This window comes from Cetorhinus maximus, chromosome 18, assembly GCF_964194155.1.
Source record: "Cetorhinus maximus chromosome 18, sCetMax3.hap1.1, whole genome shotgun sequence".
In the NCBI taxonomy this organism is placed as follows: domain Eukaryota; kingdom Metazoa; phylum Chordata; class Chondrichthyes; order Lamniformes; family Cetorhinidae; genus Cetorhinus; species Cetorhinus maximus.
The window spans coordinates 73,884,405-73,901,306 of NC_135896.1; the positions used below are offsets into that span (position 1 = coordinate 73,884,405).

General features: G+C 41.6%; 1 protein-coding gene across 3 annotated transcripts in view; it reads right to left on the minus strand.

Moving 5' to 3' along the window:
- The window catches only part of ubr1 (ubiquitin protein ligase E3 component n-recognin 1), a 180,988-nt gene that overhangs the window by 144,813 nt on the left and 19,273 nt on the right, over positions 1–16,902 (minus strand). For all 3 annotated transcript variants that reach the window (XM_078562935.1, XM_078562936.1, XM_078562938.1), the window contains 3 exons: positions 4,956–5,086; positions 3,698–3,836; positions 702–764 (listed from right to left, as the gene is read on the minus strand). In XM_078562935.1, coding sequence (XP_078419061.1) covers positions 702–764; positions 3,698–3,836; positions 4,956–5,086 — 333 coding nt within the window. The remainder of the gene's footprint in view (positions 1–701; positions 765–3,697; positions 3,837–4,955; positions 5,087–16,902) is intronic.

Here is a 16,902-nt window from a genome sequence, read left to right on the forward strand (position 1 = left end):
TCCTTTTAAGACAGAGATGAGGAGAAATGTTTTCTCTCACTCAAAGGGTCGCCAGTCTGTGGAATTCTCTTCCCCAGAAAGCAGTAGAGGCTGGGTCATTGAATTTATTCAAGGCTGAATTAGATAGATTTTTGATAGACAAGCGAGTCAAGGGTTATGGAGCAGACAGGAAAGTGGAATTGAGACCACATTCAGATCAGCTATTATCTTAACAAATGGGGCAGCAGGCTCGAAGGGCCAAATGACCTACTCCTAAGTCCCATGTTCCTACATTACTATAATTACAGCAACTTAAGCAAAAGAATCCTTTCTTTCTGTGAATAGCCATTAAAATTGTGGTGGGTGTAGGTGGGAAGGAGGAAAAACACAGATCACTATGAGGCATGGACAGAAATGATGTGAGAAAAAAAGTGCAAAAATAACTCACATGGTGTGGAACACTTAAATGAGGCTGATTAAACATTATAAAAGGAAAATGTCATTATCACCCAGATTATCCAGTTTTCACTGAAATCTCCAGAAAACCTGAGACAAAATTAGTTGTCAATTCCTTATGCATACTGTTCACATAATAAAAGCTGACCATTGAGAAATAGTGCTAAATGCTTTAATAATGCCTCACTGTGTAACTTCTAGTGGCATAACTGTTATCTTCAACCACAGCTGTTAAATGCACAGAACATGCATTTGGTCTTACTTACAAAAACCTCTAACTTTGTTTCTTGACAGGAGTGTAGTGATCCATGCTTTACCGCTCTACGACCCTAAAAAAGATAGAACACAAATTAGAAAGATCAGTACTGCAGTGAAATTCAAACCACAACTCTTAAGACATCTAAGCAAGTTCACATGAGCTAACCTAGAGATCAGGCAGGTTGCATGAAACCATTGCAGTAAACCATGGTTTTGCTGACTGCATAAGCAACTGATTGCAGATCAAGTTGCACACATTTGTTTGATAAGCAAATACAATGCAGGATAATGCAACTCAAGTTGCTGGTTAACCAGTACATTTGTGCTTATAAAAGGGCTGTTTATTTGTGTGTGTAGAACTCTGCTCTCAAGTGGTAAATTTTAAACGTTCTGAGAATAAGAGTTGGGATGCCACTTGCACAAAGCCTTACAAAAACTGTACAAGTGCCCAACATGTACCAGGGATCCCTTCAGCACTATGTAAAGGCTGGCTCAAGAATCACAATAGTGTTCTGGTCTATGCGATATCAAGCCCAAATGGCGTAAGATGGCCTCTCACAAGGGATCTTGGAGAAGAACTTGCATCCACATCTATGATCACTTGTCGATTACTGCAATATAAAAAGTCACCAATCTTAATCTTTCCTTTTTTTGGCTGGGTGGTATTTTTTTTGTCTGATTACTTCCCTGTGATGTGCCTCAGGATGTTGAACTATGTTAAAGATGCTTTATAAATGCAGGTTGCTTTTGTTGTATTTACAATAACCTACAAACAGTAATGACCATAGAACCATAGAAAAGTTACAGCACAAGAGGCGGCCATTTGGCCCATCTTGTCCATGCCAGCCTGAGGACAGCCAGGTGCCCTTTCTAATCCCACCTTCCTGCACCCGGCCCATAGCCCTGCAGCTTACAGCACTTTAGGTGCAGATCCAGATACTTTTTAAAAGAGTTTAGAGTTTCTGCCTCTACCACCAACTTGGGCAGCGAATTCCAGACACCCACTACCATCTGCGGAAAAAAGTTCTTCCTCATGTCCCCCCTACACCTTCTGCCACTTATCTTGAATCTATGTCCCCTGGTTCTAGAATTCTCCACCAAGGGAAACAATTTTATCTTGTCCACTCTATCTATTCCCCTCATAATTTTGTACACCTCAATCAAGTCACCTCTCAGCCTTCTTTGTTCTAAGGAAAATAACCCCAACCTATCCAATCTCTCCTCGTAGCTACTCTTTTCTAACCCTGGCAACATTCTTGTAAACCTCCTCTGCACTCTCTCCAGAGCTATTACGTCCTTCCCGTAATGTGGTGACCAGAACTGCACACAAAACTCCAGTTGTGGCCTCACCAGTGTTTTATACAATTCCAACATTATATCCTTACTTTTATATTCTATACCTCTGCTAATGAAGGAGAGCATTCCATATGCCTTCTTTACAACCTTGTCTATTTGAACTGCTGCCTTCAGGGACCTGTGTACTTGTACGCCAAGATCTCTCACTTCATCTACCCCTCTTAGTATATTCCCATTTATTGTGTAATCCCTGTAACTGTTTGACCTCCCTAAATGTATGACATCACACTTCTCTTTGCTAAAATCCATCTGCCACTTTACCGCCCACTCCACCAACCCATCTATATCGTTTTGGAGATTATGGCTATCCTCTACACTATCCACTACTCGGCCAATCTTTGTGTCATCTGCAAATTTCCCAATTGCGCCCCCCACGTTCACGTCCAAATCATTAATATATAACACAAACAGCAAGGGTCCCAACACCGAGCCCTGCGGAACACCACTTGAGACAACTTTCCATTCGTAAGGGCATCTATCGACCATTACCCTTTGTTTCCTGTTACAAAGCCAACCGTTTATCCAGTTTGCCACATTACCTTGAATCCCATGGGCTTTTACTTTCCTAACCAATCTGACATGTGGGACCTTGTCAAATGCCTTGCTAAAATCCATGTACACAACATCCACTGCACTACCTTCATCAACCCTTCTTGTCACTTCCTCAAAGAATTCAATTAAATTTGTGAGGCAAGACCTTCCTTTAACAAATCCATGCTGACCATCCCTGACTAGTCCATGCCTTTCCACATGACAGTTAATTCCATCTCTCAGGATTGATTCTACTAATTTGCTCACAACCGATGTAAGACTAACTAGCCTATAATTGTTTGGCATTTCCTTTGATCCCTTTTTAAACAATGGATTTGCATTTCAAACAAACGTTTGCATTTCTCCGGTCCTCCGGTACCTCCCCTGTATCTAGTGAAGTTTGGAAAATCATCCTCGGAGCATCTGCTATCTCCTCTCTGACTTCCTTCAGCAGCCTCGGAAACAATCCATCTGGCCCTGGCGACTTATCAACTTTCAAAGATTTCAACCCTTCGAGTACTTCCTCTCTCTTTATGACTATCCCATCCAATATCTCACAGTATTCCTCCTGGACTGCTATATCTACATCCTCCCTTTCCTTTGTAAACACGGAGACAAAATATTCATTCAAAACCCTTCCCACAGCCTCTGCATCTACACACAACTTTCCATCTTCATCTCTGATTGGTCCCACTTTTTCCTTAACTAACCTTTTAGCATTAATGTATTGGTAAAACATCTTTGGGTTATCTTAAACTTTACTTGCTAATCTTTTTTTCATGCCCTCGCTTTGATTTCCTTATTTCCATTTTTACTTCATCCCTGCACTTCCTATATTCGTCTAAGCTATCTGCAATGCTTAGTTCTTTGTGCCTATCGTACGCTTTCTTTTTCTGTTTGATCTTCCCCTGTATTCCTCTTGACAACCATGGAGGTCTAGATTTGGCAGTATCACTCGTATTTTTGTAGGGGACATGTCTACTTTGTACAATCAAGATCTCGCTTTTTAGTGCTTCCCACTGGTTTTCCTCTGTTTTGTCCTCCAGCAGTGCTGCCCAGTCCACCTCAGCTGAGTCCCTTCTCATTTCTGCAAAATTTGCCTTCCCCCAACACTTACCTCTTTATCTATCAAGGTGGTGTAATTCTGCGCTTCTCTCTGTGAGCAGCCTAATGACCTCTGGAGTGAATCAATGACATGATCAAACGAATGCTGCTCATCATTAAACAGCACACAGAAATACGAGTCTGTCTTCTCCCTTGTGGAAAAAAGTTCAAGGGTAAGCTTCAGTGTTGGTACATTTGCTTGCAAAGTTCGCCGAATTTTCCCCAAGAGAGTCTAATGGCAAGCATACTGCGATGCAGTTTGCTCATGTTTCAATCCAAAATTGTGGAACCCACTCTCACTCAACGTTTAATGTCCAGTGCTAATGTGAACACTTCCAGGGGAAAATATGTTATCTAATGTGTTAGCCACTAGACAGTTGTGACAAATTGAGAATCTGCCTGTGGCTCAGTGCTAATTGATTAATCACAAATGCAATAAGTAACAGATGCTGTCATTGGTCACATGATCTCAATACAATCGCACGGCATGTCACAAAATGATATGTGTGAACTCTAACCTTTTCATGCATTTCTTGGTAAAATACTATGATGATATGCAATGTGTGCAAGTGCGAGCTTAGCTTAGCTTCCTTGATTACCGAATGACAGTAAGGTATCCTACTAGAATTAGAGCATTTGGCTAAAATAGTGTCGCCACAAGCGCTCTTGTGGCTATTCAGCAATTTCTATTGGTGCTGACTTGAGATACTTGCATTTCATTCATTTCAAAATAAAAATGGTCAGCCTTCCCCTAATCACCATTAACCTCATTCCCCTTTGCGTTTGTCAATTAGTTCTGTATTTAAAAACAAGTTTAGGCAATTACAATTCTTCCAATATCAAACCTACTTCAAAACATTAAAAAACATTTTCAACAGGTATTCTTTTAAGCTTCATGTTCATCAAGACTTCTCAGCTTTCAAATTAAATTGATTTTCAGTACAATATACTTGGTTAGTCCCATTTCACTGTATTTATAGGATATTTATATTCTTGTTCTCCATAGCTCGGTACATTACAAGCTCGAAGCAATTTAATAGACAGACCAGTAAATAATCATCCACTCTTTGAACATATTTAACCCCTTGTTTCAGCCAAATTAACAGCTCTTGCGTTGAGGGCTTTATTTGCAATCGTATTTGAGAATATTGTAAATGGTAACCTAACTGATTCCCTGCAGCAAGACTTGACAAGTTTTGTGCAATCATACTTTCTATCAATTATTGCAATGCAGCATTTTGGTGGCATAATGGAAACTTCCCTTTGTATACCTCGGTTGTAGTCCCAAAGGCAGCTCTTTGTCTTCTGACCAAATCAACATATCCACGATATACCTGAAGATAATAGTGAACAACTGCTGGGCTCGTTCAGCCAAACCCACAGGTAATTGGTTCGCAGGATTCTGCGTGAAGACAAATACAGTGCTTAGAATGCAAAAAATGAGCAGATCACTGGTGATATGAGCTATTTTTAAAAATATATATTCATTCACGGGATGTGGACTTCGCTGGCTGGCCCAGCATTTATTGCCCATCCCTAGTTTCCCTTGAGAAGGTGGTGGTGAGCTGCCTTCTTGAACCACTGCAGTCCATGTGGTGGAGGTACATCCACAGTGCTGTTAGGGAGGGGGCTCCAGGATTTTGACCCAGTGACAGTGAAGGAACAGCTATATATTTTCAAATCAGAATGGTGAGTGACTTGGAGAGGAACTTCCAGGTGGTGGTGTTCCCATCTATCTGCTGTCCTTGTCCTTCTAGGTGGTAGTTTGTTTGGAAGGCGCTGTCTAAGGAGCCTTGGTGAATTTCTGCAGTAAATTTTGTAGATGGTACACACTGCTGCTACTATGCGTTGGTCACACTCTTCCTCTCCCTTTCATTCTTACATCCCTTTTTCAAAAAAGAATTGGTGTAGGAATTGCAAACACAGACTTCTCTAGCTACAATAAAAACAGAAAATGCTGGGAATATCAGGTCAGCCAGCACCTGTAGAGAGAGAAGTAAAGTTCATGTCACCCTTCCAATGTGTTGTTAAGGCTCCCAATGACAAATTGGTTTACATGACAAAGTGTCCAAACATTTTCCCTTTGTTGACCAGTCAGTTGATTATATATGGCCTAGAAACCACATATAAAAAGCTACGCTTTACTAACTGCACCACCATGCTCTGGCACTGGGCTCCCTTTCCCTCCAGTGACGCTGGGACTCTGCTCTTTGTCTCAAAAATGTTATATTATTCTCTTGCTCCAATATTTTCAAATTTGTACTAGCATTCTCCTTTCCTCACTCCCTCCCCCCTCATTTTTATGCTGACACAATGATTCTCCACTCCAATTTCACACTGGCTCCACCACCTCCATTTCACTGGTGTAGCCTGCTTCAAATTCACACCGGCACCTGTACTCACTTCTTCAATTCTCCACTGGCAGTGATTCCTCTCCAAATTCATTGCTAGCACGGTCACCACCCACCCTCCAATTTCATGTCAGCACAGCTGCTTTCCCATCCCTCATCACACTCTTCAGTTTCTTACTGGCAATCTCCTGTCCTCAGCCCATCTCTCCATTCTTCTGTTTCCACACCACTGTTGGTTTCTACATCCTGCTGCTGCTCCAAGTAATTAAGTAATACTGAACACTTTGGATTAGGACAAAAACAGAATTACCTGGAAAAACTCAGCAGGTCTGGCAGCATCGGCGGAGAAGAAAAGAGTTGACGTTTCGAGTCCTCATGACCCTTCAGCAGAACTGAGTATAGTTAGGAGAGGGGTGAAATATAAGCTGGTTTAAGGTGGCGAGGGGGTGGGGAGGGGGGGGAAGAGAGAGAGAGAGAGAGAAGTTGAGGGGGGGTGTGGTTGTAGGGACAAGCAAGCAGTGATAGGAGCAGATAATCAAAAGATGTCACAGACAAAAGGATCAAAAGGACAAAAGGTGTTGAAGGTAGTGATATTATCTAGGAAAATGTGATAATTAAGAATGGATGGCAGGACACTCAAGGTACAGCTCTAGTGGAGGTTGGGTGGAAAGACTGACAAGGTATTAGTTGTAGATTTAAAAATAATGGAAATAGGTGGGAAAAGAAGAATCTATATAAATTATTGAAAAAAACAAAAGGGAGGGGGAAGAAACAGGGTGGGGATGGCGGGAGGGAGTTCAAGATCTAAAGTTGTTGAATTCAATATTCAGTCCGGAAGGCTGTAAAGTGCTTAGTCGGAAGATGAGGTGCTGTTCCTCCAGTTTGCGTTGGGCTTCACTGGAACAATGCAGCAAGCCAAGAACAGACATGTGGGCAAGAGAGCAGGGTGGAGTGTTAAAATGGCAAGCGACAGGGAGGTCTGGGTCATTCTTGCGGACAGACCGAAGGTGTTCTGCAAAGCGGTCGCCTAGTTTGCGTTTGGTCTCTCCAATGTAGAGGAGACCGCATTGGGAGCAACGAATGCAGTAGACTAAGTTAGGGGAAATGCAAGTGAAATGCTGCTTCACTTGAAAGGAGTCGGTAGGTTTGTAATGGATATTGGTGGACAGTCTATCACCAGAAATTGAGACAGAGAGGTCAAGGAAGGGAAGGGAAGTGTCAGAGATGGACCATGTGAAAATGATGGAGGGGTGGAAATTGGAAGCAAAATTAATAAATTTTTCCAGGTCCAGATGTGAGCATGAAGCCGCACCGAAGTAATCATCGATGTACCGGAGAAAGAGTTGTGGGAGGGGGCCGGAGTAGGACTGGAACAAGGAATGTTCCACATACCCCATAAAGAGACAGGCATAGCTGGGGCCCATGTGGGTACCCATAGCCACACCTTTTATTTGGACGAAGTGAGAGGAGTTAAAGGAGAAATTGTTCAGTGTGAGAACAAGTTCAGCCAGACGGAGGAGAGTAGTGGTGGATGGGGATTGTTCGGGCCTCTGTTCAAGGAAGAAGCTAAGGGCCCTCAGACCATCCTGGTGGGGGATGGAGGTGTAGAGGGATTGGACATCCATGGTGAAGAGGAAGCGGTTGGGGCCAGGGAACTGGAAATTGTTGATGTGACGTAAGGTGTCAGAGGAATCACGGATGTAGGTGGGAAGGGACTGGACAAGGGGAGAGAGAAGGGAATCAAGATAACGAGAAATGAGTTCCTTGGGGCAGGAACAGTCTGACACGATCGGTCTGCCGGGACAGTTCTGTTTGTGGATTTTGGGTAGGAGGTAGAAGCTGGCCGTCCAAGGTTGGGCGACTATCAGGTTGGAAGCTGTGGGAGGAAGATCTCCAGAGGAGATGAGGTCAGTGACAGTCCTGGAAACAATGGCTTGATGTTCAGTGGTGGGGTCATGGTCCAGGGAGAGGTAGGAGGAAGTGTCTGCGAGTTGATGCTCAGCCTCCGCGAGGTAGAGGTCAGTGCGCCAAGGGCCCAAACACTCCTTTCAAGTGAAGCAGCATTTCACTTGCATTTCCCCTAACTTAGTCTACTGCATTCGTTTGCTCCCAATGCGGTCTCCTCTACATTGGAGAAACCAAACGCAAACTAGGCGACCGCTTTGCAGAACACCTTCGGTCTGTCCGCACGAATGACCCAGACCTCCCTGTCGCTTGCCATTTTAACACTCCACCCTGCTCTCTTGCCCACATGTCTGTCCTTGGCTTGCTGCATTGTTCCAGTGAAGCCCAACGCAAACTGGAGGAACAGCACCTCATCTTCTGACTAGGCACTTTACAGCCTGCCGGGCTGAATACTGAATTCAACAACTTTAGATCCTAAACTCCCTCCCCCCATCCCCACTCCGTTTCTTCCCCCTCCCTTTTGTTTTTTTAATAATTTATATAGATTTTTCTTTTCCCACCTATTTCCATTATTTTTAAATCTACAACTAATACCTTGTCAGTCTTTCCACCCCACCTCCACTAGAGCTGTACCTTGAGTGTCCTGCCATCCATTCTTAATTATCACATTTTCCTAGATAATATCACCACCTTCAACACCTTTTGTCCTTTTGATCCTTTTGTCTGTGACATCTTTTGATTATCTGCTCCTATCACTGCTTGCTTGTCCCTACAACCACACCCCCCCCTCAACTTGTCTCTCTCTCTCTCTTCCCCCCCTCCCCACCCCCCCCCCACCTTAAACCAGCTTATATTTCACCCCTCTCCTAACTATACTCAGTTCTGCTGAAGGGTCATGAGGACTCGAAACGTCAACTCTTTTCTTCTCCGCCGATGCTGCCAGACCTGCTGAGTTTTTCCAGGTAATTCTGTTTTTGTTTTGAATTTCCAGCATCTGCAGTAGTTTTTTGTTTTTAACTTTGGATTAGGATGCTGATAGAGGACTGCGAGAATTCCCATCCATCATGTACAGCTGCATTCTATTATTCCATCTTGTGCTGCAAGAGACTCAATATCTGCAGCTGGATGAAAAGTAAACATCACAGAGCTCACCACAAGGGTCCATGGTTCATGTACATGAAGAGGTGCCATGTTTTATTTCCAGCCTGTGCTCTCATCAAGTGCATTAAAACGCATTTCCCACTTCCCAGACATCCTTACACATACACTTAAATAGGAACTTGATTTAGTAGTGTTACAAATTTGCAATTATTCTCCCTAGAGCAGAGGTGGTTAAGGGGAAACTTAATGGAGATATTCAAAATTTTGAGGTGTTTGATAGTGTAAATGAGGAGAAACTGATCCACCAGATGACACAGGTTTAAGGTAATTGTCAAAAGAACCAGGGGTGACCAGTGTTGTGAGGAAGGATCAAAGCTCTGCATATTTACGTCAGTATCTTCCCGAGAGACAGCGAGAGAGCAATGTGTACCGCCAGCCCCAGTACTACAACCTCCTTGCTCATGCCGGAAGGTCATGGGTTCAAATTCCACTCGAGAGACTTCAGCACGTAATCCAGGGTGACATTCCCAAATCCACTACTCAAGGAGTGCTACACTGTCAGATCCCTCATTTTTCAGATGAGATGTTAAACAGGTGGTCTAACAAAGGGAAATATATCAGGATGAGGCTGGGCATTATCACAAAACTAGGGTGCATAGCTTTTTATCATTTTTGACTTGTCTTAAATTCTATTGAAAAAGTAAATTGGTCAACATTTTTAAGTGAGTGCCAGTCAAATTGGGTTTCATCATTTTCCTAGGCAAGACTTTGCAATTCTTCACACCATGTCAAATACATACAAAGGATATGAATATATTCAGTGCAATAGGATGATTTGTTACATAAAATCTGATTCAAATTGAAAAATATTGGAACTGAAAAAGCATTTGCTCTAACATGTAATCTGCGCGGGTTGGGAAATGTTTACGTGACATTTCTATTCTGGGAAATGCTCCAGGAAAATTTGATTCAATTGTTTACTGCAGATGGCTCCAGTTTATTACAGAACTGTACTTCAACTCTGGAACACTGTCAATTTCTCACAAAAGGACTGGGGGGTGGGGGAAGGAGGAACATTTAGAGCTACATATACACCAACACTGAAAACAAATTTTGCAAAAAAAAAAAAAAATTACCAGTAATTACTTACTCCCCCTATCATAAGTACTGCCAGTGAGTATAGTCCAATCACTTTGCAAGATAAACTGTGATCCAAATCACAAAATCAGGCCACTGGTTATAAGTCAAAATAGATTAAAATATGCCAGGTACCACTCTAACCAGGATGACCTCCTTCTACTACATCCTGTGTCTCAGCATCTATTTTTTTCTGATTACACATTGATACATTTTCTACATTAAAGGCACTATATTAGTGCAAGTTGAATGTTGGATGTGGAGACCGATCGCACAAAGGCAATGGACGGACAACTGAGGTGAAGTAGAATTGGGTGTCTGCAGAAGATGCCGCCAAGAGACAGCATGAAGAGGAAGAGAAGGGGACCAAAGAAAAATCCTTGGGTTCATCCTGAGCTGAAGAGAAATTGGTAACAATGCTCTGACTATGATCTAATTGATCCAAAGTAGCAAGGGTCGTCTGATGAAACTAGACAGCAGAGAACAGTTGGTGAACAAGGATGGTGTGATCAACTGTGTCAAAGTCTGAAGGTTGAGGAGGGCAAGGAGAGATAATGCGCCCCAATCAGAATAATGTCATCTCCCACTTCAAGGACATAACTAATGTGTTAACCTGATTAGAGAAACAGGAAAGATGGCCACAAATCAGAAACTATCGCATCAAGCACCCAGAGTTCAGGCACATTACACACGATATGCAGAGCAAATTTCCCTCAGCTTTGTCCCAACAATTTTGAACTTCAGAAGCACGTCCTTCATTACAGCAACTGCCAGCTTAATCTTATCTCATCACACACCAGCTGGAGGGCATTACCTCTACTAAAGGATGAGGCAGAAAAAAAAAGACATTTGAATATCATCTTTCACATCAATTACAGCCAATGATGTACTTTTGAAGTGTAGTCATTGTTGCGATACAGGAAGCACAGCTGCCAAATTGTACACAGCAAGCTCCCACAAACAGTAATGTGATAATGACCAAATAATCTGTTCTTTCTTTGCAATGTTCATTGAAAGATAAATAGCGGCCATGACACAGGGGAGAACTCCATTACTCGTATTTGAAATAGTGCCATGGGATCTTTCACATCCACCTGAGAGAGCAGACACAGCTTCGGTTTAATTTCCTCTGATGGCACCTGACAATACAGAACTCCCTTACTAATGCAACGGAGTGTCAACCATAATTTTTGTGCCCAAGTCCAGAATTGGGACTTGAACCAGAACCTTGTGACTCAGGGGTGAGTGCAGTAATAACTGAACCACAGATGACACTATAGGTACCTATTAAAGTGTATCATGTATACTGATTGTGATATTTCACAGCATTAAGAGGTGAAAATACTTGAAATTTCTATGCAATAGTGGGACCGGACATGACATGACATGGCATGAATTTCTCAGGACACGGCATGACATGACATGACATGAATTTGTCGGGACATGACATGACATGAAATGTCATGAATTTCTCGGAACATGTCATGACATGACATGAATTTGAAATTTCTACACAATAGCTAAATTTCAAAATCACAAATTGTACACAGAATAAGAATAAAATGTTACAATGTAGCTCATGCTGTTCCATTGTTTAAAAAAGGCTCCAAAAGTAAACCAGGTAATTACAGGCCAGTAAGCCTGACGTCAGTAGTAGGTAAATTATTGGAAGGTGTTCTGAGATTGGATATACAATTATTTGGACAGCCAAGGGCTGATTAAGGATAGTCAGCATGGCTTTGTGTGTGGTAGGTCGTGTTTAACAAACATTGTAGAGTTTTTCGAGGAGGTTACCAAGAAAGTAGATGAAGGAAAGGCTGTGGATGTTGTCTACATGGACTTTAGTAAGGCCTTTGACAAGGTCCCACATGGGAGGTTAGTTCAGAAGATTCAGACACTTGGTATCCATGGAGAGGTTGTAAACTGGATTCGAAATTGGCTGTGTGGGAGAAGACAGAGAGTGGTAGTGGATGATTGCTTCTCAGACTGGAGGCCTGTGACTAGTGGTGTGCCTCAGGGATCTGTGCTGGGACCATTGTTGTTTGTTGTCTATATCAATGATCTGGATGATAATGTGGTAAATTGGATCAGCAAGTTTGCTGATGACACTAAGATTGGTGGTGTTGTGGACAGCGAGGAAGGCTTTCAAAGCTTGCAGAGGGATCTGGACCAACTAGAAAAATGGGCCAGAAAATGGCAGATGGAATTTAATGCAGAAAAGTGTGAGGTGTTGCATTTTGGAAGGACAAACCAAGGTAGGACATACACAGTAAATGGTAGGGCACTGAGGAGTGCAGAGGAACAAAGGGATCTGGGAGTTCAGATACATAATTCCCTGAAAGTGGCGTCACAGGTAGACAGGGTTGTAAAGAAAGCTTTTGGCATACTGGTCTTCATAAATCAAAGTATTGAGTATAGGAGTTGGGATGTTATGGTGAGGACATTGGTGAGGCCAACTTTGGAGTATTGTGTGCAGTTCTGGTCGCCTAACTACAAGAAGGATATCAGTAAGATTGAAAGAGTGCAGAGAAGATTTACTAGGATGTTGCCGGGTCTTCAGGAGTTGAGTTACAGGGAAAGATTAAACAGGTTAGGACTTTATTCCTTGGAGCGTAGAAGAATGAGGGGAGATTTGATAGAAGTTTACAAAATTATGAGGGGTATAGACAGAGTAAATGCGAGTAGGCTCTTTCCACTTAGATTGGGAGAGATAAACACGAGGGGGCATGGCTTTAGGGTGAAAGGTTTAGGGGGAACATTAGGGGGAACTTCTTCACTCAGAGTGGTGGGAGTGTGGAACGAGCTGCCATCTGACGTGGTAAATGCGGGCTCACTCTTAATTTTTAAGAATAAATTGGATAGATACATGGATGGGAGAGGTCTGGAGGGTTATGGACTGGGTGCAGGTCAATGGGACTAGCGGAATAATATTTCGGCACAGACTTGAAGGGCCAAACGGCCTGTTTTTCTGTGCTGTAGTGTTCTATGGTTCTAATTAGAAACATGAATATAGTTATAGGAAAATATATTTCCTGAAATATATCAAATATTTATGAATCGAATACAGTTCCCATTCTGTCCCATGACTAAGTAATGTGTTTAACAAGTTGGAATTATATCTTTAATGTAGTAAACGTTCCAAAGGTCTTCACAGGAGGATTTTTTTTTTTATTTGTTCATGGGATGTGCACGTTGCTGGCTAGGCCAGCCTTTATTGCCCAATCTAACTGCCCTTGCTAAGAGAGCATTTTTAAGAGTCAATCATGTTGCTGTGGGTCTGGAGTCACATGTAGGCCAGACCAGGTGAGGACATTAGTGAACCAGATAGTTTTTTTTTTACAATGGTTTCATGGTCATCATTAGACTTTTTAATTCCAGATTTTTATTGAATTCAAATTCCACTATCTGCCCTGGTGGGATTCAAACCCAGGTCCACAGAGCATCACCCTGGGTCTCTGGAACACGAGTCCAGCGAAAATATCACTACGCCACCGCCTCCCTTTATATTCAGACAAAAACTAACAGTGTAAAATGAAGAGATATTAGGAAGTGAGACTAAACGCATGCTTAAAGAGGTAAGTTTTAAGAGCGTCTTGAAGGAGGGAGGGAGACATGGAGATCTGGAGAGGAAATTCCAGTTTAGGGGCTTGGTAGTTGAAGGCATAACCATCATGGTAGGTTGGAGGAAGCAGGCCGGGGGGAGGGGGGTGGAGGTTGCAGAAGGGGCCAGATTTGGTGGAACGTAGAAATGTGGGAGAATTTTGGGGTTGGACGAGATTAAAGATGGGGAGTAACAAAAACGTAGAATTTGATGGAGAATTTTGAAATTGATGCCATCAGTTCCTATAATACAAAGAATAGAGCAAAAATAAACATTCAATACTTCTGCAGAAAGTGGTAAGATACAAACTCATATTTCAAACTCAGAACCTGCATCCTCTAACATGGTTATGAAAAATAAGTACGTGCATCATTTAAAATCTAATTACTGCCCTCAATTACTCAGAAACTCGATAGGCATCAATTACCCTAAATTACTGTGTAAAGCCTGCTTCGTTCAATTTAAATGTCCAGCAAATATGGCTTACAGGTTTTTCTTCCAAACCATACTCAAATGAATATATAACTTCCTGGAACCAGAGGTAGTGGAAGTTCTGTCCTTTTTAGAAGCTGGGAGCAGGGAAATTGTTTCTCTTTAATTACTTCTAGGATTGATAACAGACCATTTTAAGGAACTTAGTGGCTAAACCCGTGTATGTTTAAACTTATTTTCAAATTTGCTGGCAGGACTTCCTCTATTCATATCCTCAATCTTTGGTGAACCATGATGGCACAGTTAATGTGTTGTGAGTGGTGCCTTTGTAATTAATTCCTCTAGTAATGGCAGACGGGTAAGTGCCATTTACACAATACAAGTTGAATATCCTTTACCGTACACCTGAAAACAGAACACATCCAAAAACCGAACATTTTTGAACAGCTATGCAGTTGATTTCGTGTTAATAAAGCAATGTAATATTATATTACAGGTATAACAAGTGTTAACAGGTAAGAAGTAGGGTGCGAGAGTTGGCAAATGGAGAAACAACCTAACATTTGTCGACTATAGCTAACCTAGGCTTAGACTACTGCAAGAATGCCTAGGCCTACCATATATACAGTGGATCTGAAAACCTAAAATATTTGAATACCGAAAGCAATCGGCCGAGGGTTTCGGATAAAGGATACTCGGCCTGTAGCAGGCCTTTATAATCGAATACGATGTAAGTGATGGATGCTTTAATACATGTGTAACAGACACAAATACCTAGTTCAGATTATAACTATATAGTGACTTATGCCACTGAATTCAAGAAGGTACCTACAGCAGACCGGAATTTGTAACCCTGAGCAACATGCCAGGCTTCCAGAAACAACTCATTTTTTGTGTTGAAAGAATATAACTTAGCAGAAATTGTTCTACAACGTGGCTAATAGTTGAGCAGCTTTATTCTAGAATATTGTTCACAAAAGCATTTTTCATTTCACATTTGTTGAAAAGTTTTTTTTTAAATAAGTACCTCCTGATTGACATGAAAACTTTTAATGCCATTCCCACTATGTAGGGATGCTGGAGGGTTACGCCCATTAAATGCTTCATTTGTCATGCAAAAAATAAATCAAGACAGTGAATTTGAATAAGACAAATTGGATACCATGGATAAATACTGGTGGGGTTTACTCTGCAGTTTGCAGTAGCACATTGGTACCCAAACACCACCACATACTTGCACCCCAGTCACCAAGTAGCTTTCCAATACTCAGTTGCAGCTTTAATGATCTTGTGGTCCTAAAAGCATTGAAGCCCAACATTCTCACCTACAGGTCTCTAAAACTGCATTGTGTACATAAAAGCCTAGTTAGGAGCACACTTGCAAACTGGGTTGCCAACCTTCCAGGATTGCCCTGGAGTCTCTAAGAATTGAAGATTAATTTCCTGGAAAATATTGCAAACTTATGTGGGAGGAAAGCCATAGGGGTTTTTTTAGTTTCTTTTAAATACATGTTTAATATTAGAAATGCAGGGAAAAAATGCTTTGATTGGTTTTATGATGGGTGGTTGATTTGATGCAGGGCTGTTGGAGACGGGAGGTCAATTGATGAATCTTCCAGGAATACAATCAATCAGAGCTGACAACCATACTTTTAGGTTACTGGGGACCTATGATGTTGCAGTCGGGATACTGCAGCACAAGCTGTCTCTGTGATTGGCTGAAAACCAAATGCAAGACTGACAGGGCTCACTAAAATCAGCAGCTCTGAACAGCCATTTTTAGTGGGTCTTCCACAATAGTTAACAAATCCTGGAGGGATTACATACTCTAGTCATAACCAGCTGTGCAAGTTTTGCGTTTCAGGAACTCAGTGTCACCAGTTCACCATAAGAGCATCTTAAGATTTAGAATCTGATTTGATCAATGTTTCAGACACATTCACCAAGGCCACAGGAATCAGAGTTTAGAACATGAAAGTAGTTTATCTTAGGAACATTATTCCAGGGATGATAGACTTCAGTTAGCTGGTAAGACTAGAGAACCTGGTATTGTTTTCTTCAGAGAAGTTTAAGGGAGGATTTGATAGTGCTATTCTGATCCCAAGCCAGTTGGAGAAGTATGAAACTAAATACTAATACTTTTCTTGATGATATGTAATGCTGCATTCTGTGGATAAACCTATGTCTGACTCCTATCTACCAACCCAGTATCCCAGCAGTCTCTCTTTAGAAATGTTCTAAGTATTTAATTAAACAAAGCCCTTCAACTGTATATCTGAATAATATAATTAACAGATCACTGTAAGATTCCCCTTTCTTTCTTGAAACAAAAGCTTTATGACAAATAATTACAAAACAAATCCAAGAGAAATAAAATTATTTTCCATATTTCATATAAACCATCATAATACAAGACTCTTCTAGGAGCTCTAAAGATTTCTTTGAGCAAGCATTCCTTTGTATAAATGTGTCTGATCATTGGTGACTTGCATCGACCCATTTTATTTTATTTTAGAGATCCTTTTTCTCTCTAACATCTCTTTTAAACAAGCAAGGTAAATCCTTAACCTTTTCTCAGCCACACCTTTTGTCAAATGTACATTATCCCATAGAGAACAGCTTTCCATATAACATTCAAAGGACAACTCCCTAAAGTCGGTATTGGGGTAAGGTGCTTATCAGAAGGGTCCA